The sequence below is a fragment of the Lolium perenne genome, chromosome 1, assembly GCF_019359855.2.
Source record: "Lolium perenne isolate Kyuss_39 chromosome 1, Kyuss_2.0, whole genome shotgun sequence".
NCBI classification, from domain to species: Eukaryota; Viridiplantae; Streptophyta; class Magnoliopsida; order Poales; family Poaceae; genus Lolium; species Lolium perenne.
Window position 1 is genome coordinate 225,715,054 of NC_067244.2, and position 21,163 is coordinate 225,736,216.

A 21,163-nucleotide genomic window follows, 5' to 3' on the forward strand; every position below is an offset into this window, starting at 1 on the left:
ACATCTTGTGAACATAAAACGAAAATCTTGACCAATTACTACCAACAACTTCCCGGCCTACCCTTTCACCCTCAATGGAATTTCTCACTCTCTGAACTACAACCCTCACACATTAGCTATCCTCCATTGCTTATATCCTTTCACCGAAAAAGAAATCGTTGATGCTTTATATTTCCGACCAGGTGTATATAGAAAGTTCTTTGGCTAGACGGCCCACACGACAAGCGTCAATCGAGCCCACCTAATTCTAATCCCCAAAAAGACTCTGCCAGGATATACTAGTGCGCAGGGCAGCCTCACGCCCTCACTCCGTCACTCCTCTTCCACTTTCCACTACCCACAGCGCAGAGCGGCGGCGCTAGGGCTGGCAATGGAGATGGGGTCGGACCTCGGAGATGCCAAGCGTATGAACCTAGCTGCACCGGGGATCCACGAAGTGGCACCGCCGATGCCGGCAACGCCGACTCCAGAAGCGATAGATCTGGAAGCCATGGTCGTGGAGAAGAGCGCAGAACCGCCGCCCGGAGCGGAGAAAGATGAAGGACAGTTGCTGGACCACATCAGCTGCGTCTCCGACCACATCCTCGGTGAGATCATCTCCCTCCTCCCCCTCAAGGAAGGCGCCCGCACCCAGGTCCTCTCGTCCCGGTGGCGCCACCTCTGGCGCCACGCCCCTCTCAACCTCGACTTCCGTGGCCTCCCCGCCTCCGACAACATGCTGTCGTCGCGATGTGTCCTGGTGAGCGACATCCTCGCCGCCCACAAGGGCTCCGGCCGCCGCCTCTGCCTCCCCGGTAACCACATCCAGTGCCGAGCCGATGCGCTGGACGCCTGGCTCCGGTCCCCCGCCCTCAACAACCTCCAGGAGCTCGAGTTCTACTTCTACGGCAAAAGATACTGCGCTCCGGATCTAGTATTGCTGCTACCGCCGCCGGCGTCCATCTTCCGGTGCTCGTCCACTCTCCGGGTTGCAATTATCAGCAACTGCTATCTCACGGACGACGCCGTCGAAACGCTTCGCTTCAAACAGCTCAGGAGGCTCGCGCTCGTACATGTCAAGATCTCGGAGGTCTCACTGCACAAGATTATCTCTACGGGCTGTCCTGGCCTGGAGTGCTTGCTGCTTAGTACCATTTCGGGCGTCCGCTGTCACCGGATCAACTCCCCCACCCTTAGAAGCATTGGCATTTGTTCTAGCTCAGATGAACTCATCATCGAGGACGCCCCGTCGCTTGAAAGCCTGCTCTATCCTGAAATGAATAAGCGGATGAAAACTACGGTTATCTCCGCGCCTAAACTTGAGACTCTGGGCTGCATTCCTGAAAAATATAGAGATTCCAGAATCGTGTTTGGCTCCACAGTTATCCAGGTAGCTATGTTTTTTTGTACTTATGACTTTTCCACAAGTCTTCGCATTAGCTGCATTTTTGTTACATATGGTTACTTAGTCGTGCTTTAATATTATGTTCCATGTTTCATGAAGGCGGGGTTGCGCATTGATAGCCTGACAACGGTGGTGCGCACTGTCAAGATCTTGGCCATCCATATGCCATTTTTTGATCAGGATACGGTTATTGACTTGATGAGATGCTTTCCGTGCTTGGAAAAGTTGTATGCGAAGGAGGTGATTCTTCATTGACAGTTCATAGAGTATTTAGTGTTCAGTGTTTTGAACTGCTCTTTTGATTTACTTGATGTCCTAGAGTGTTTGATTTCCCTTGTCTATGCCTCTTTTCAGGCAAATCAGCCATGTGAACAAAATAGATGGAACCGTAAAAACTGGAACCTTCTCACATCTCTTGACTTCCGTTTGAGGACAATAGTGCTGAGATGTTATTGCAAGACCTACTTCCAAGTTAACTTCGCCACATTCTTCATGCTGAACTCAAGAATGCTAGAGACAATGAGGCTCGAGGTCGCATCCTGCAATTACAACGAGCACTTCTTTGCAGAACAACATGAGATGCTCCAGATGGAGAAGAGGGCATCTAGAGGTGCTCGGCTTTGCTTTACAACTGGCTGTCACCATGAAGTTTCAGGTACCATGCATCTCGATGATTTGGATTCTACCGACCCCTTCGATTGTGGATGTTGAAGAATTGGTTTGGCGACTGTGGAGCGAGATACTCTTTCCTTTCATGTCTCCTGTTTCGGCGGAAGTTGTCCATTAGTTGTTGTGTGTGTAGTGTTTCTAAGCATGTATTATCTCAGACTGATGTTCAAAATAAGCTACTTGTGGTCCATGCACAAGAAACTTACTGTGGTTCTTTTTTGATGTTCCAGTGGAGCATCACTCAAGTTATTTCATACCTTATAAACTCAACGGTTTTTCACAATATCTAGTCATATATATACTGCTTATTTCTGTGCTGATTGCAGAAAGTTTATACATGGAAGAGATTTATTCTCTTGCTCTGAACAGAGACGTGCTTTTACCTAGGTTGCTTAGATTGTAATCCGAAACTGATCAACTGATTGGCATAGAGGAAAATTTTGACCTAGTTTTTAAGGTTTATATCAGCTGGTTTGTGGTTACTAACTGCCCCAGGAGACATGTTGTGTATTTATGCTGTTGACAGAACCATGTCCCTGAATCTGTAAACAAGAAACCTGAAGAGGTCCTGTGATTTCTGGACTGGGTCAGGCTGAAGTTGTAGGACTGTTTGAGTTAACCACTGAAGCTCAAGATTATGTTTCTGTGAGGACCCCTGCTCAGCCTATTTGAAGAAGGTGATGTAAGTGTTGCACGATGCAGCGTGCCTGTTCTTTTCTTCCGATGAAAGGAGCATCACGCCCCCAATTTCATTTCCATGAAATTTGGTAGGCACCGTCTTGGCTTCGGCCTTCGGCGTGTGGATGTTCCTGCACGCCAACTACTTCGTCGTGTGGACATTGTCTTGCGCCTTGCTACGGCTTCCTTCTTGTTACCCCTTGGCCGTGTTGCTTTAGGCATCTGTATTGCCGGTGTTGAAGCACGTCGGAGTTGGCGGCTTCGACATCTCTGCACCGTCTACAAGGAGTCTTCCTTGTGCCCGCAGGAGCCATCTCCGCCATGCAGATTCTGCCACACCGGATCTGGCTGTGCATCTATGCTGTTAATAGAACCATGTTCCTGAATCTGTAAACGACTGTTGTGTTAACAACTGAAGCTGATGATTCTGTTTTCGTGAGAACCGCTCCTCAGCCCTAGTTCAAGGTGTGAAACAAGAAGGAATCCTCGACATGTCTTTAACTCGAAACGGCTGGTGTAAACAGTCCGATTCGTTATGGTAAAGACGCCAACTTATGGTAGAGGTACCTGCAAAAAAACTTACGGTGAGACAGTCCACTCTCCTTCTCTCTCCTCCTCTCTCTCCTCCAACTATGCAATAATATACTATTTTAATCCTTATAGCTAGCTGATTAGAATTTATTATACTCTTAGAGCAATTTTTAGCGGCCGACATAAATGGACGGAGACGGATAATTTGATTCACGTGAAACAAGGAACACAAGGCCCAACAAAAACAGACTGACATGTGTAGATGGACCTATTCCCAACCCATATTTGGGCTGCAAATGCGCGGTACGGACCGAGCGTCAATTGTTTGCACCATTAATTACCACACTTAATGTAATGTCCCAGGTTTAGAGACGATCGAGGGATAGATTTTAGAAAGGGATGTGCATTGCATCGTAATTTACGGGGAAATTTCGCGCTTTTAAACAAAAACTGCATCGAAGGGGGACAAGTTTCTCTCTCGACACCTTACAGGGTTAGGGTTTCGAGAGTGCGACAAACCTGTTCCTTATTCCACTAAATTAGGGTTTTGAGAAGAGAGGGGAGAGTTTGCATCACAAACTTAAGTTGCATGATTGAATTACAAGTTAAGTGTTTGAATGTATTCAAACCAAATTTAAATTTAAATTTCAAACATTAAATAATCATCACATAATTCAAATTTGAGTTAAATTCACAAACAATTACCATTAAGCAATTATACAAGTAATATAAATATTACATAAAGCTCAATAAGGAAAACTTGGGCTTTATTGATCATCAAACACATATTACATTGTCACTTACAATATTCGTAAAAGAAAATAAATAAATAATACAACACATTACAGGAATTGCTTAAATAGAAAAAGAAAAAGAAAATTACAAGTAAGAACAATATATCCTAAGCTACAAGTTAATCTTGAGCTTGAAGATCTTCATATTGAGCATCACATTGTCCCTGCAAACAACACAACAATCAGATCATTAAGCCAAGTGGCAAAGCCACTTGGCAGGTTAGCAAACAAATAAAATGGAGGGGATATGATCAAGCTGCCGAGCTGATCTTCACCAGCACAAGTCCCAAGCTGGACTTGCACACACACACAGCCTAGCAGCTCACAGGGCTGTGTGCATGCACAACACACACACAGTGAGTCACCATAGGAAAAGGTGGAGCTGTCGACCAGAGAGGAAAGGGCCAACCATACAAAACCTTTCCACAGAAAACCCTAGTTCAGTCATCGACCAAACAGCAGAGTAAGCCACCAGGAACCAAGAACAGCCAAGAACATCAAGAACAGATGAACAGCTAGAGCTGTTTCATCTACTCACCATCACCAGGAATTAAACCAAGACCACAAGCTTGCTAGGAGGAGCAGGGCAAGCAAAAGATCATCCCAGAAGCAAACCCTCTACACCAACACCACAATCTAGGAGCTGGAGTGAGGTATACCAAGCATCATGGGCAAACCAGATGGTTTTGTTCATATTTAAGCATATGCATCAAGCACACATGATCAACAGGGTGTGATACCCATGATTGTGTCATCATCTGGTTAGTAAACCATATGGTGCAAGTAAGAGCAGAAAGGCCACTAGTCAATCATCAAAAGGGAACAACAGATATGACAATAATTGCATAACTGAAGAAATCCAGCCAGAGATGAGAGCACAAGTCAGCCCAGTTACACACACACTTAGCACCTACAGCTAATTGACCATCAGACCAGACAGAATATTGTCTGTTTGATTTCAACATCAAGAGCTACTGGCAATCCAATAAATGGATCACCCAGAAAGCATTTGGTGAGCCACAGCAAGCCAGCAAAGGTGGGAGCTACCCTAACAGCAAAGCAAGGCTGCCAGGGCTACCTCAACCACAAAACCATCAAGACAGAAAGCATATCATTACCCAGAAGGGTTCAAATGGAGCTAGGGTTCCCAATGAATGATTGGCATCTCTCTAGCTCAATCTTATTAATTGTAAATGATCATTACTGATGAACAGTTCACATCATTCATCTATTTAGCCAAGCAAAGAATTACAGATAAATGAAACAGACAAGGAATCAAGCACCAACTTCTTGTCAGTGAACCAAGGGTTCACTGCAAGCATCAGATGATGCTTGAGCAAGCATTACCATTCACTAGCACAAGTGCATGTGTCACACAGACACCAGGAAAGCACCAGCTAAACATAAGCATGAAACAACAGTCAGTCACCAAGCATATGATGATCATGAGATCATCAGGGCTTGACAGAGCATGCTAGAGCCAGCCTAACACCAACACAATAACCATATAAATCAGATGGCCACAGAACAAGAATAATGGCTTAGCAGACAATCAAAGACATGTCATATAATTCTATGCAGTAGCACATCATCAAGGGATGGTGTTGTTGAGCCACAGGCATGCTCAAGGGAGCATGACTATGAAGGATAGCACACTGAAGAGCACCCAAATGCACTGGTTCTTGCAAATTTGCAAGAAATGGCACACTATAATCAAGTCAAGGACAGAATTATGCACACACAATATGCTCAAGTAACAGTAGAAATAACAGGAGCAAGCCAGTAGGCCATGAGCATCACTGGATGCTCATGAGCAATCACAGGAGGGCCACAGCAGGAGATCACCATGAACAGAAGTAGCTAGGAAGCACAGGAGCATGGCAGTAGCAGCACAGTAGCACAGCAGTTTAGCAATCTTGCACAAAGAAAGATAGCAAAGACACGCAAAGACAAAGAAGAAAGACAAAGCAAAGCAGTAGCACGGCCACAGAGCAGCATAAGCACAAGTAATAGCAAGAGATGGCCAGAGCTAGAGGATGAAGAAAAGAGCAGGCAAGAAGAAGAGAGAGGAGGGGAGCAGAGGCGGCGTGTACCTGGAGCTGAGCACCGGCGTGCCATGGCGGCACGGCGGCACAGGCCACCACGGCAGCGCCAAGCCGCGCCTGGCCTGGCATCGCCGAGCAAGGGCGCTCCAGTACCACCACGGCTCCTGGATCGACGGCGGGCGACGAATCGCCATGAATCGCCACGGCCAGGGCCGCAGACAAGTTGAGGACGCGCGGTGGCGAAGACGAAAACCAAATCGGTGCGGACCATCGTGTTCGTCGTTGAGAGGCGGATCAGATCCACCTGATCTCGCCGGCGGCGACGGCCGGAGCTGGCCGGAACAAATCCGAGAAGGCGGCGGCGACGCGAATCGCCTGAGAGGGGTTAGGGTTAGGGTTCGGTCACGCGCGAGAGAGAGAGGGAGAGAGTGAGTGGGTTGGGCCGGACCAGGTGGGTCGGCCAACCTAACCCGTTGGGCCACCTGACAGGTGGGCCCAAGGGGCAAAACTGTCTTTTCATAATTCCATTAAAAACCAGAAACTTTAAAATTAAATAGAAAATTGATAAGAGCTCTAAAAAAATAGTTAAAAATATGAAAATTGATCAGCATAAAATTCTCTATTTAAATAAAATAACAAAGAGAATTTTTGAGAACAACTAAGAATAAGTCTTAATTTTGATGATTAAAATAATCATAAAATCACACATGTTATTTCCAAAAATGAAAAGAAGTCCATTAATGCATTTGGACTTTAAAAACACCTTGACAACATTTCAAGGTTGTATTTTACCCTAAATCAAGCATCTACAAAATTGTTCTTAGTATTAACCTCTCACATGAAATAATAACGACATCGGAAGGGGGGAACAAACCCTAAAAACTGGAATCATGCATAATTGCTTCTTTAACCATTGCCCTTATCGGACAATGATGCTATTTTTCAGAGACAGAGGACAAGGGTCAGTCCACACCTTCCAACTGCAAAACTTTGCAGTGTTCAGGCAAGTTCATCACTTGCTCATGTCATTTGAGTATTTTTACCAAATTACCTGCAAAGTACTATGTTTATCACTATCACATAAAAAACCAAAACCACTACTTTCATAACTATGAATATGACTATGTGGTGGGCAATGGAACCATGGATTGTGTTGATATGGTGGAGGTTCCTGATGACCCACAAGTATAGGGGATCGCAACAGTCTTCGAGGGAAGTAAAACCCAATTTATTGATTCGACACAAGGGGAGACAAAGAACACTTGGAAGCCTTAACAACGGAGTTGTCAATTCAGTTGCACCTGGAAACAGACTTGCTCGCAAGAGTTTATCAAGAGGTGCAGTTTTATAAAGATAAGTAGTGAAATAACAGCAGCAGAGTAACAGAGACAGCAGTAGTGATTTTAGTAAACAGCAGGATTAAAATACTGTAGGCACGGGGACGGATGACGGGCGTTGCATGGATGAGAGAAACTCATGTAACAATCATAACAGGGCATTTGCAGATAATAATAAAACGGTGTCCAAGTACAAAGCAATCAATAGGCATGTGTTCCATATATAGTCGTGCGTGCTCGCAATGAGAAACTTGCACAACATCTTTTGTCCTACCAGCCGGTGGCAGCCGGGCCTCAAGGGAAACTACTGGATATTAAGGTACTCCTTTTAATAAAGTACCGGAGCAAAGCATTAACACTCCGTGAACACATGTGATCCTCACATCGCTACCATCCCCTCCGGTTGTCCCAATTCTTGTCACTTCGGGGCCATTGGTTCCGGACCGCGACATGTGTATACAACTTATAGGTAAGACCATAAACAATGATTATCTTCATGAAACAATAACATGTTCAGATCTGAGATCATGGCACTCGGGCCCTAGTGACAAGCATTAAGCATAACAAGTTGCAACAATATCATCAAAGTACCAATAACGGACACTAGGCACTATGCCCTAACAATCTTATGCTATTACATGACCAATCTCATCCAATCCCTACCATCCCCTTCGGCCTACAGCGGGGGAATTACTCACACATGGATGGGGGAAACATGGCTGGTTGATGTAGAGGCGTTGGCGGTGATGGCGATGATGATCTCCTCCAATTCCCCGTCCCGGCGGAGTGCCAGAACGGAGACTTCTGGCTCCCGCGACGGAGTTTCGCGATGTGGCGGCGTTCTGGAGGGTTTCTGGCGACTTCGACTTCTCTCCGGGTGTTTTTAGGTCGAGGCGAATAAGTAGTCCGAAGGAGGGCGTCGGAGGCCGGCCGAGGGGGCCACACCACAGGGCCGCGCGGGCCCCCCCTGGGCCGCGCCGCCCTATGGTGTGGGGCCCTCGGGCCTCCACCTCAATTGTCCTTCTGGCTCCGTTAGTTTCCTGGGAAAATATGGCCTTCTGCATAAATTCCGAGGATTTTCCCGAAAGTTGGATTTCTGCACAAAAACGAGACACCAGAGCAGTTCTGCTGAAAACAGCGTTAGTCCGTGTTAGTTGCATCCAAAATACACAAATTAGAGGCAAAACAATAGCAAAAGTGTTCGGGAAAGTAGATACGTTTTGGACGTATCAACTCCCCCCAAGCTTAGCTTATTGCTTGTCCTCAAGCAATTCAGTTAACAACTGAGCGATAAAAGAACTTTCACGAACATATTTGCTCATATGATGTATATATTCTCATGCTATGGCTAATACTTAAGCAGTTCATAATGAGATACATGCAAATAAGATCATCTAACAGCTATGTCAATCATGGAGAGGTACCAACAATTAATAAGAAGCATCATGAATCATGTATATAAGCAAGATTGCAATGTTCATAAGAGAGTATGATAAAGTGGTATCTCGCTTGCCTGTATTTGATTGGCAAAACATAAATGCCCGGGCACCTCTGGAGTTCATAGAAAGACTAGAAGTAGTGATTGTCAAAAGATAAATGCATCAAAGTTATACCACAATCAATCATATTTTGAGACAAGCATATTATACTAAGAATGACAGTTGTGCTCTCAAGATAGTGCTCAAAGAAATAATGGAGACACAACATAAAAGTAAAAGATTGACCCTTCGCAGAGGGAAGCAGGGATTAACATGCGCTAGAGCTTTTCATTTTTATAAAGACAGGAGTAAAATTATTTTGAGAGGTGTTTGTTGTTGTCAACGAATGGTAATGGGTACACTAACTACCTCGCCAACCGGACTTTCAAGAGCGGCTCCCATGAATTATTGCATATTTATTTGGCACTCCTTCCAACCTTTCTTGCACACACCATGGCTAACCGAATCCTCGGGTGCCTGCCAACAATCTCATACCATGAAGGAGTGCCTTTTTATTTTTGTTTTATTATAATGATGACACTCCCCCCAACCTTTGCTTACACAAGCCATGGCTAACCGAATCCTTCGGGTGCCGTCCAACAATCACAAACCATGGAGGAGTGTCTATTTAAGTTAATTAATTCGGGACTGGGAATCCCATTGCCAGCTCTTTTTGCAAAATTATTGGATAAGCGGATGTGCCACTAGTCCATATGAGAGTCCGTCAAAAGTAAATGACAAGGTTGAAAGCAAAACACCACATACTTCCTCATGAGCTATGAAACATAAACACAAATTGAGAAGCATTTTGAAGGTTTTAAAGGTAGCGCACGAGAATTTACTTGGAATGGTTTGAAATGCCATGCATAGGTATTTATGGTGGACACTTTGGAATAACTTGGTTTTCATGTGTTTGGAAGCACGAGCAGCGTTCCCGCTCAGTACAAGTGAAGGCTAGCAATAGACTAGGGAGCGACAAATCAAGAGAGCAGTAACTGTCATAATCATGCTTGCAGCAAAATATATTAACGGAGGCATAAAAATGATACAAGAACTCTGAAGCAATATAAATCATCGAGGCTTAATTGACTTTTTGTTCAGTCATATGCATGCGTGAGCATGTGCCAAGTCGATATAAATGAATTATTCAGAGGAGGATACCACAATGCCATACTTACTTATGAATAAAACAATGCTAGCAAACATCCATGACATGCTACTCATATTAATAAATTGGAGCTAAACATGAGAGATCATAAACTACTAGACTTTCTCAAATAACATATACCTCACATGAACCAACTAAGCATGCTCACATGGATGAGTATATGTACAAAAATGAAAACAAATAGAGTTCATACCAGCCTCTCACCACAATCAGATTGTCGTAGATCGTCATTATTGCCTTTTCACTTGTGCAGCTTGGATAATATGAAATGAAAACCACGCTCCAGCCACCGAAGACCATTGAACTCATAAAGAACTTTACAAACCAAAGAAGAACAGCAAATATTTTTGGTGTTTTTGAATTAGAAACAAGAACAAGAGGAAACAAACAAACAAAGCAAAATCTTTTTGGGTTTTCTTATAGCAAACTAGCGATAGCAAATAAAGTGAGACAAATGCAAGAAACTAAAGCAAACAAATGGTGAAGAGAAATAACAGAAATATTTTTGGTCTTTTTGTGTTTTGGGAAGGAAACAAAACAAAAACAAGAAATAGCAAACTAAAAGAAACACAGAAAAGCGAGATGGCAGAAATCTGCCAAAACCTGACAGCAGTACAGAAATTGATTTTTACAAAAATCTTACGTTGCTCGGATCGAAAAGTGTTCAACTAATGAAAGTTAGATAACAACCTGGGGAACCAACACAAAAATTTGCAGCTCAAAATGACGTTCTGGCTATTTTTGACAATTTTTACGGTAACGTTCCAGAATCTGTTTTCAGGCAGCACTTCCCCAAATATCATCTTCCTCTCATTAGAAAACCACTCAAACGAACAAAACAAGTATGTGCAAGTATCCAGCAACCATAATATGCAAAGAATGAGTGATGCCGGTATACCTCCCCCCAAGCTTAGGCTTTTGGCCTAAGTGGAGTTCAACCCCAACGAGGGTCATTGTTCCTCGCGGTGGGTAGTCCATGGAGTAGTCATAGTAAAGCTCCTGCGAGAAGAAAAGCGTGGAGGCTCCGCATATCCACCGTGTTGATGCGAGGAACTTGCTGCATCGGATGATGAGTCGAGGTGCTCCTCGACCTCCGTGTCGTCTCTTGCATGTTGACCTCCTCTCTCTATGTGTGCATCTAGTGCACCTTACGTGACCGACCAATCTCCCCTGGAATCAAGGTTAGAAAAAACAGGCGCAGGCAATCTTACTAGTTTCTCAGTTTTCTTAGTTATTCTCCAAACTTTCTTATAAAATATCATCTTATAATACAGGTTACCCAAGTTGGAGGAATCTGAAACAAATTCATGTTTAATCATAGAGGCTATGTCAAGTTTTTCTATGGGGAACGGAATATCAAAATGATGAGGTTCTACATTATGAAAAGCTAGTAAACGGGAGCGATGAGACCTCCACAAATTCCACCTTTCTCACGGTTAGTGGCAAGTCTATAAGCTATTAATGCCCCCAAATTATAAGACCTACTATTTTGCAGTGCCGCAGCTAGAAAAGCCAAATCCGGGATAGAAAGCTTACCACCAATCTTTTTAGCAAGAACGCATTTGGTAATAAAATAGGCAAAGTAGCGGATAGCCGGGAGCTGAATACTCGTGATTTTACCACTTTCACCTGAGAAACTCCTTCCATCGCAAATCATCTTGTAAAGATCCGAGAGTTCTTGCGGCGATCCCCTTATCTTCTCGCACGACCCCCATTGCGGTATTCTAATTGCTGCACAAAAAGCACTAAATGGCAAGTTGACAGTTTTATTGTAAATTTTATACTGGACCGTGGGGTTAGACCGCGACCAATTAAACTTGAAGTCCTGCACAAAAGCCATAGTTAATTTTACATATTGTCTTGGCTCTCCTTCAACAAAGTCACTCAGCCCTGCACGAGAAATTAGAGTTTGAACATCTTCAAGTATCCCCGCTTCTCATGAAATCCGGCATACGGGTGGTAAGAGGGGTATACTCCCTCTTCACGATTGACTATCATAACTTGTTGGACTTCCAATTCTTGCTGGTTCAAGTGATATCTATTCCACTCCATTTTCTGAAATTTCAACAACCAATATAAAAAATTTGATTTGGTGACATATAATTGAGGGAAACTACCATAGGAACTTGCTAGAGTACTAATCATGCATCAAAACTAGTTTCTACCACTTAGAACAAGCATGCAAGCTCACTAAACATGTTACCTACAGCAGCAAAATATTCAAGATATACTCAACCAAACGAAATTCTACTTGGATGGGTGGAGGAGTCACATACCGAAGAGCAAATGTGCTAAATTTCAGACAGAAATCTGGGCTGAGCAAAGAGATCGAAAAATCTGGAGCTCTGGAGCAAAAACGCGAGTGAGAGGAACTTGGTGTCGATTTTTTCGGGAGAGAGAAGAGTCTGGGAGGAAGAGATGGCAAAGTGGGGCAGAGGGGGACCCACACCACATGGTGGCGCGGCCACCTCCTTGGCCGCGCCGGCCTGTGGTTTGGCGCCCTCTGGTGCCCCACAGGTCATCCTCTGGTGCTCCCAGGTGCCTCGTCGAAAAATAGGACCAACGGTATAATTTTTGTGAATTTTTGAAAACTTTGAAAAATGCACCTTTCTGGGTATTTAATTTATTATTACTGGCCAGGAAAAATTTTGAAATCTTCAATTAACTAAGGAACTTTGCAAATTAAAAGTGCTACAGCAACTAGAGCAAGTGGAGGAAGAAAGATATGTTGTTTACCTCCCCTATGCATATAAAAGGTATTCGTTAACAAGGTTGATCAAGTCTTGTCACCAAATAAATTTTACATAGCATAAGAAGAAATAAACCTCAAATCAATCATGTTACCTTGAATTGTATTGATATGGATCCAATCACGAGAGTTTGATATTCTTCCTTAGGCTCATATATAGGACAATCAATAGTTCCCACTTTGATAGTTCTCACATTAGAAATAGTATTAACTCCACACGCTTTCTCAATCCTCTTGGGAAAATAAACGGTATGCTCCCTATCATCAACATTGAAAGTAACCTTTCCTTTATTGCAATCAATAACAGCCCCTGCGGTGTTAAGAAAAGGTCTCCCAAGAATAATAGACATATTATCATCTTCCGGCATTTCCAACACAACAAAATCAGTTAATATCAAGCAGTTAGTAGTAACTTGAACAGGAACATTCTCACATATACCAACAGGAATAGCAGTAGATTTATCAGCCATTTGCAAAGATATATCAGTAGGTATCAACTTATCTAAGTAAAGTCTCTTATAAAGAGAAAAAGGCATAACACTAACACCGGCTCCCAAGTCACATAGAGCAGTTTTAACATAATTATTCTTGATAGAACAAGGAATAGTAGGTATACCTGGGTCGCCCAATTTCTTTGGAATTTTGCCATTGAAAGAGTAATTAGCAAGCATAGTGGAAATTTCCTCATTGGGGATTTTCCTTTTGTTAGTAACAATATCTTTCATATACTTTGAATAAGGTGGCAATTTAATAGCATCAGTCAAAGGGATTTGCAAGAATAAAGGTTTCATCCAATCGCAAAATTTATTATAGTGTTCTTCTTCCTTTGATTTTAGTTTCTTAGCAGGAAAAGGCATTTGCTTTTGCACCCAAGGTTCTCTTTCATTACCATGTTTCTCAGCAATAAAGTCTTCTTTAGTGTACTTTTTATTTTTAGCAAGCTTTTCAGGTTCTTCTTCAACCTCTTCTTTATCAGGAGTATCATTCTTAACATTATCATTATCATTATCATGTTCATTACCACTTTCAGTTTCAGCATCAGAAATAGAAATACTATTAGGATCATTAGCAGGTTCAGAGGATTCTACAACATTTTTATGTTTCTTCTTCTTTTTCTTCCTAGAATGAGCACTAGGTTCAATGCGTTGAGAATCTTGTTCAATTCTTTTGGGATGCCCTTCAGGATATAGAGGATCCTGGGTAGAGACACCGCCTCTAGTTGTTACTTCATAAGCATGTTTCTCTTTAGAATTATTCCCTAACAAGTCATTTTGCACTTTAGTGAGTTGATCAATTTGAGTTTGAATCATTTGAAAATGTTTAACAAGCATCTTAACATCATTGGAGGTTCTCTCCACAATATCATGCAATTCACTAATAGCTTGAGAATTTTCCATTAAATGATTCTCTACTCTCATATTAAAATTTTCTTGCTTAACAATATAATTATCAAACTCATCTAAGCATTGTGCAGGAGGCTTTGAATACGGAATATCCTCCCTAGTAAAGCGTTGAAGGGAATTTACCTCAATCATGGATGCAGGGGGAATTATCTCACATATATCTTCAATAGGAGGTAGATTCTTCACATCTTCAGATTTAATACCTTTCTCCTTGAGAGACTTCTTGGCTTCCCTCATATCTTCATCATTCAATTCAATTAAACCCCTCTTCTTCAATATTGGAGTTGGAGTTGGTTCAGTGCGTAGTCCATTCATCATGATTCCGGCTTATTTTAGCCAATAATTCTTCAGCGTCATCCGGAGTTCTTTTCCTGAAAACACAACCAGCACAACTATCCAGGTATGCCCTAGACTCAATGGTTAGTCCACTATAAAATATATCAAGTAAATCATGCTTTTCCAGATCATGCTCAGGCCGAGCTCTAATAAGAGAGCAGAATCTCGACCAAGCCTCATGCAATTTCTCTTCATCTTCCTGATTAAAATTATAAATTCTCTGCAAAGCAATATGTTGAGCACTAGCAGGAAAGTATTTGCGGAAGAAAACATCAAGCAATTCTTTCGGACTTTTAATAGAATTAGGTGGCAAATTATTATACCAAGTTTTAGCATCATCCTTTAATGAGAATGGAAATATTTTAGCAACAAAGTAAGTACGCATCTTAACATCATCAGAAAACAAGCTACTAAGAGTAGATAGCTCGGTCATGTGTTCAACAGCACTTTCTTTTCGGTACCACAAAAGGGTGTTTTCTCAACCAGAGCTATAGGAGATAGATCAAGAGAAAAATCATAATCATTATCCCTAATGTTTATAGGAGATGTGGCAAATTTAGGATCAGGAGACAGTTTATATCTAACAACATGTTCTGCAAGCAACTTTTTAATTTTTCTTGCATCAGTAGTAGCATTGCATTTTTCAATAAAATCATCATTAAGCTCCACATAATCTTCCTCAGGATCATCACTAAAATAACCAAGTTCAGGTGAACTAACGGTGTAGTAGCATTAGGAGTTTCAGTATTTTCAATTTGTCTAGACCTAGCAATTGTAGCATCTAGAAAGGATCCCAATGAACCACTATCATCAAGCACAGCAGAAACATTATCAATATTATGAGAGTGTTCAGATTCAGCAGATGTACCCACATGCGAAGCATGTGACGGTGAAACAAGTTTATCAATCACAGATGGTGAATCAAGAGCAGCAGAGGTATTCAAAATTGTACCTTTTCTTGTAGTGGATGGTAATATGGCGATCTTAGTATCGCGAGGTTTACCCATGATGGAGAATTTGCAGCGAACAATATTAATCCAAGTGAACTTCCAAATAAAGCTATGCTCCCCGGCAACGGCGCCAGAAAATAGTCTTGATGACCCACAAGTATAGGGGATCGCAACAGTCTTCGAGGGAAGTAAAACCCAATTTATTGATTCGACACAAGGGGAGACAAAGAACACTTGGAAGCCTTAACAACGGAGTTGTCAATTCGATTGCACTGGAAACAGACTTGCTCGCAAGAGTTTATCGATAGTAACAGTTTTATAGCGATAGCGATAGTGAAATAACAGCAGAGAAAGTAGAGACAGCAGTAGTGATTTTAGTAAACAGCAGGATTAAAATACTGTAGGCACGGGGACGGATGACGGGCGTTGCATGGATGAGAGAAACTCATGTAACAATCATAACAGGGCATTTGCAGATAATAATAAAACGGTGTCCAAGTACAAAGCAATCAATAGGCATGTGTTCCATATATAGTCGTGCGTGCTCGCAATGAGAAACTTGCACAACATCTTTTGTCCTACCAGCCGGTGGCAGCCGGGCCTCAAGGGAAACTACTGGATATTAAGGTACTCCTTTTAATAAAGTACCGGAGCAAAGCATTAACACTCCGTGAACACATGTGATCCTCACATCGCTACCATCCCCTCCGGTTGTCCCAATTCTTGTCACTTCGGGGCCATTGGTTCCGGACAGCGACATGTGTATACAACTTATAGGTAAGACCATAAACAATGATTATCTTCATGAAACAATAACATGTTCAGATCTGAGATCATGGCACTCGGGCCCTAGTGACAAGCATTAAGCATAACAAGTTGCAACAATATCATCAAAGTACCAATAACGGACACTAGGCACTATGCCCTAACAATCTTATGCTATTACATGACCAATCTCATCCAATCCCTACCATCCCCTTCGGCCTACAGCGGGGGAATTACTCACACATGGATGGGGGAAACATGGCTGGTTGATGTAGAGGCGTTGGCGGTGATGGCGGTGATGATCTCCTCCAATTCCCCGTCCCGGCGGAGTGCCAGAACGGAGACTTCTGGCTCCCGCGACGGAGTTTCGCGATGTGGCGGCGTTCTGGAGGGTTTCTGGCGACTTCGACTTCTCTCCGGGTGTTTTTAGGTCGAGGCGAATAAGTAGTCCGAAGGAGGGCGTCGGAGGCCGGCCGAGGGGGCCACACCACAGGGCCGCGCGGGCCCCCCCTGGGCCGCGCCGCCCTATGGTGTGGGGCCCTCGGGCCTCCACCTCAATTGTCCTTCTGGCTCCGTTAGTTTCCTGGGAAAATAGGGCCTTCTGCATAAATTCCGAGGATTTTCCCAAAAGTTGGATTTCTGCACAAAAACGAGACACCAGAGCAGTTCTGCTGAAAACAGCGTTAGTCCGTGTTAGTTGCATCCAAAATACACAAATTAGAGGCAAAACAATAGCAAAAGTGTTCGGGAAAGTAGATACATTTTGGACGTATCAGTTCCATTGCAAGGGTTTATATCCATCTAGGATCAAATAACAAATGTCGCCAGTGATTCTTGTGCCGTAATAACCGTGTTAACCATAAGATCTGAAATGGGACGGACTAGTCAATCGTATTTCCACCTCTTGTACATCAACGGATGCGCTTACCATAGCAGTTGTATCTTGCGGAGCAACTTGTGGGTGGGGAACCCATTCTAAGTCCCCACGGTTATGCTGTGCATACCGTAGCGGTTGCGGCTTGCGGAACAACTTGAGGGTGGGGATCCCACTCTAATTCCCCACGGTAATGTGGTCTATGATGGGTTGCAGCTACCGGCGAAGGAGTTTGGTTCGATCCCAGACTGTTGTCGTGGTCGGGGTCCGTCCTTAAATGGTGTAAGTGGACCGACGAGGACCCAGGGTCGGGGTTTGCAACAAAGGGTGGGTGTGCGAGGTAGCGGAGGAATATGATTGGCTATGACCTTATACCGGGCCTCACACCGAAGGAAGTGTGGACGGGAAAGCTGCCCGGTTGGCACCAAGGTTAAGATCTCTTATGGGTAAAGCAACACACCTCTGCAGAGTGTAAAGAACTGTGACCTGTCACTCCCTGTTCCGGGATAAGGAACTACGAACACGGCCGGAAAGGAACTCCATGAAGTTCTAATAAACCGGTGAAGGCTGACGGACATAGCTCTTTGAAATAAAAGCAATCTCTTGAAGAAATGTTTACCAAAACTTGCATTGGTATTAGACTTTCTGGTCTAATATCGTAGCTAGTGCATTAAACACCTCTTATCTATAATGAACTTGTTGAGTACGCTCGTACTCATACCACTCTTAAATCCCATGCTTAGATTGTCTGAATCGTCTGGAGGAGGACTACGACAACAATGAAGGAGCTGAGATCATCGGCTATGAAGAACCAGACCTCTCTGGAGGTATCGAGGGCGTAGACTACCTCATCGTCTACGGAACCGGGGAGGCTTCCGGAGGAGATCAAGCCTAAGCATCTCGAGTAGTAGTAGAAGCCGAGCAGCCTGAACTCTTAGTATTTAGCTGCTCGAGGAAATAAATGTATAACTTAATGAGACTCTTATATTGTAAGCTAAGTTGGGTTCGCCTCGAACCCAGGAGTATTCCTCTTCGAACCCAAGAGGAGCTCCTAGATGACATGTGTATGATATTTGTAATAATAAATGAATGAGTTATGGACCTGCTATGTTCTGTTGTACTACTCTGAGGGATGTAACATTTTCGGATTGGTACTTCGTGAATGTTATATCAACGACTGGCATACTACAACATGCAGTGGTATGCAGGGTCACCATAGTTGGTATCAGAGCAAAAGCTTTGACCTTAGGTTGGAACCTAGTAAATGGGACGAAACGTTAGGAGTCAAATAGGATTAGTAAAGAATTCGCTAAAAATATGGTGTATATTCACTTGAGAATTAAACAATCATATCCTTTAGTGCTATAATTCTTTATTATCTCTATTATGATGCATTATTACTAATCTTATATATTCTTTCTATTCTACAGCCAACAATGGCAAGCTCACGTCCCGGACGAAATGTGAAGGTGTTGGATTCCACAATGAGTGAATATGAAGGAGGACTCGCAGATATACTTCGTGCCATGTTACTTGAATTTGGGTGTGATCCCCAGATCCAAGTAAAGAAATACTGGTTCTATGATGGACCAGTGTTGGCCAAGTGTAGGGTGGGACTTAGACTTCCTGAATCCTTAGGGATGAGCATAGTAATGCCAGCAGGGGAAGCCAGAACTATCAACACAGCCTACCATATTGCAGTTATGAGAGCCATTACTGATATCAGGGAACATAAGACGAAAGAGCTTATTGGTTCCGAGTTTAGCCACATCCCACATCTAGAGGAGGAATATGACCCTATGCTTAATCACTTCAAGTATGCAAAACGCAAACCAGCAGAAGCCGCAAAATATATGGACAATAGCCGCAACCTGCTATCATTGTTCTTTCAATTGAACCGACATCTGTCGGGAGCAATTGATACAATGCTGGAAGAGTTCACGGAACCCAAAGAGGAGGCGAAAGGGAAGGAACCAGTGGTGGATGAGGTACACACACCAGTTTATTCAGCTGGTGATTATATTAGTATTGTACATCCTGAACAGCAAACCACACCCATTACACCTACGTACTATCCTAGTAGCTCCTATAAGGGATATGAGGGTGGAGAGGAATCTGGGAACCATCAGCGTTCCGAGACTCCTATAGAGAACTCAACAGGTTGGCGTTGGGGGTCAGACACTGGAAACTCGGGCAATCCAGTCAGAGGTAATTCCGAGATGGTAGAAGATGCCACAAACCAGCCCCAGTACGATCAGTACAATAGGGGAGACTATGAAGAGTATCCGATAATGATTGAGTCGGATACTGATGGTGGGAATACCTATGGTGGAGTCATCGGAGAGTACACCCGATGGGTGGATTATGATGCCCTGAATAATCAGTTTATGACCACAGATTTCTCCCTGGGATCATCTTCGGATTCCGATTATCAGCCAACGGGAAGACCCTATGTTCCAGAATCCGTCAGGAGGACTACGCGTTCGACTGGATGGAAGCCTGGAATGTACCGGGAGTGAAGCACGCATAGAGACCACCAAGGGAGGCGAGACTACGATATACAAGTACCACGTGTATCGTAGTGTGTAATATTTGTAGAAATTTGTACATATACTTTAATAAGTGAGTTTGCATACTCACATCGACTTGAGTATTGTAATAAGACCACTTAAGTATGTGAATACATGGTATATGTTTTGTATGATTTGGATTTGCTTCTTGATTTCCATTGCGTGACTAGTTCTGTGCACAAAGTTGAGCTCAGAAAACTTGCGCATGGAGTAATTATGAGTATCATCTTGTGTTGCAGAACTAGGGGGATATGTCGGGATCGACGGGTGAGGAAAGTGACGCGCAGCGCATGGAGCGTGAGGCAAAACAGAAGGAAGAGGCTGACGAAGCAGCCAGAAATCAATTTCCACCACCACCACCACCCATGACGCAACAGAATTTCGTCCAGTATATGCAATTGGTGGAGGAGCGGCAACGTATCACGTTGGAGCAGCAGAATAAATTCTTCCAAGAGCTGCTGCAACAGAATAGGGCAGAGAGGCCAGAGAACCAGGGAGTCACCTTAGCAGACTTCCAGAATACCAAGCCTATATCTTTCGCATACGCGCCCGAGCCAATGGACGCGGAAGATTGGCTTATGGACACCGAGCGAAAGCTCAATACGGTTGGTTGCAATGACCAGGAGAAGGTCCGTTATGCTACACATCTGCTGTGTGGACCCGCCGCATCATGGTGGGATAACATTGTAGCCGTTTATCCGGCTGGAAAAGTATTTACCTGGGAGGAGTTCGCAAGGAAGTTCAGGGAATCCAATGTCCCTGAAAGTATTGTGGAACTGAAGCGTCGAGAATTTGAAAGTCTCGAGCAGAAGGACAAGGCCATCCTGACCTATGTCAGGGAATTCTCAAAGCTGTCCCGGTATGCTGTTGAAGAAGTCAACACCGAGGACAAGAAGAAGAAAAGGTTTCTGAGGGGGTTAAGTCCCCAGTTTAAGGTACAACTCTGTATGATGAGAGCGACGGAATTCCAAGAGCTGGTGGATGCAGCCATCACTCTGGAAGATGATTTCAAACAACTGCAGGAAGAGAAAAGGAAGAAGGCCAAGTTTGAGCCTAAGAGGTTTGTTAGTAACAAGCCCAATACCAGCTTGAATTTCAAGCCAAGATACAACAACAACAACAACATCAACTACTACGGTAGTAGGAAGAACCAAGCGTTTCAAACTGCAAATCAGATAGTTTGTCGCATCTGCGGGTTTAAAGGACATGCTTCAAAGGATTGTCGTAAACCCAGAATCATTTGCTTCGGGTGTCGTCAGGAGGGGCACATGATGAAGGATTGCCCCAATAAGAAGAATGGAGGAGGTCAATCTGGAGGAGGAGGAAACCGAGGAGGAAACACCGGAGGGAACTGGAAGAATAAGAAGCCCTTCGGCAAGCTGAACTGCACTAGTCTGGAGGAGGTGGTCAACTCCGATCAGGCGGTGATAGG

At 43.6% G+C, this 21,163-nt stretch overlaps 1 protein-coding gene across 1 annotated transcript; it reads left to right on the top strand.

The window, feature by feature from the left end:
- Positions 1-292: 292 nt before the first annotated feature.
- Positions 293-2,318, top strand: LOC127327220 (putative FBD-associated F-box protein At5g56440). The gene is made up of 3 exons (XM_051353991.1): positions 293-1,369; positions 1,484-1,624; positions 1,739-2,318. The coding sequence occupies exons 1-3, from the start codon at positions 371-373 to the stop codon at positions 2,093-2,095; spliced, it is 1,497 nt and encodes a 498-aa protein (XP_051209951.1). The 5' UTR covers positions 293-370; the 3' UTR covers positions 2,096-2,318.
- The last annotated feature ends 18,845 nt before the right edge of the window (positions 2,319-21,163 follow it).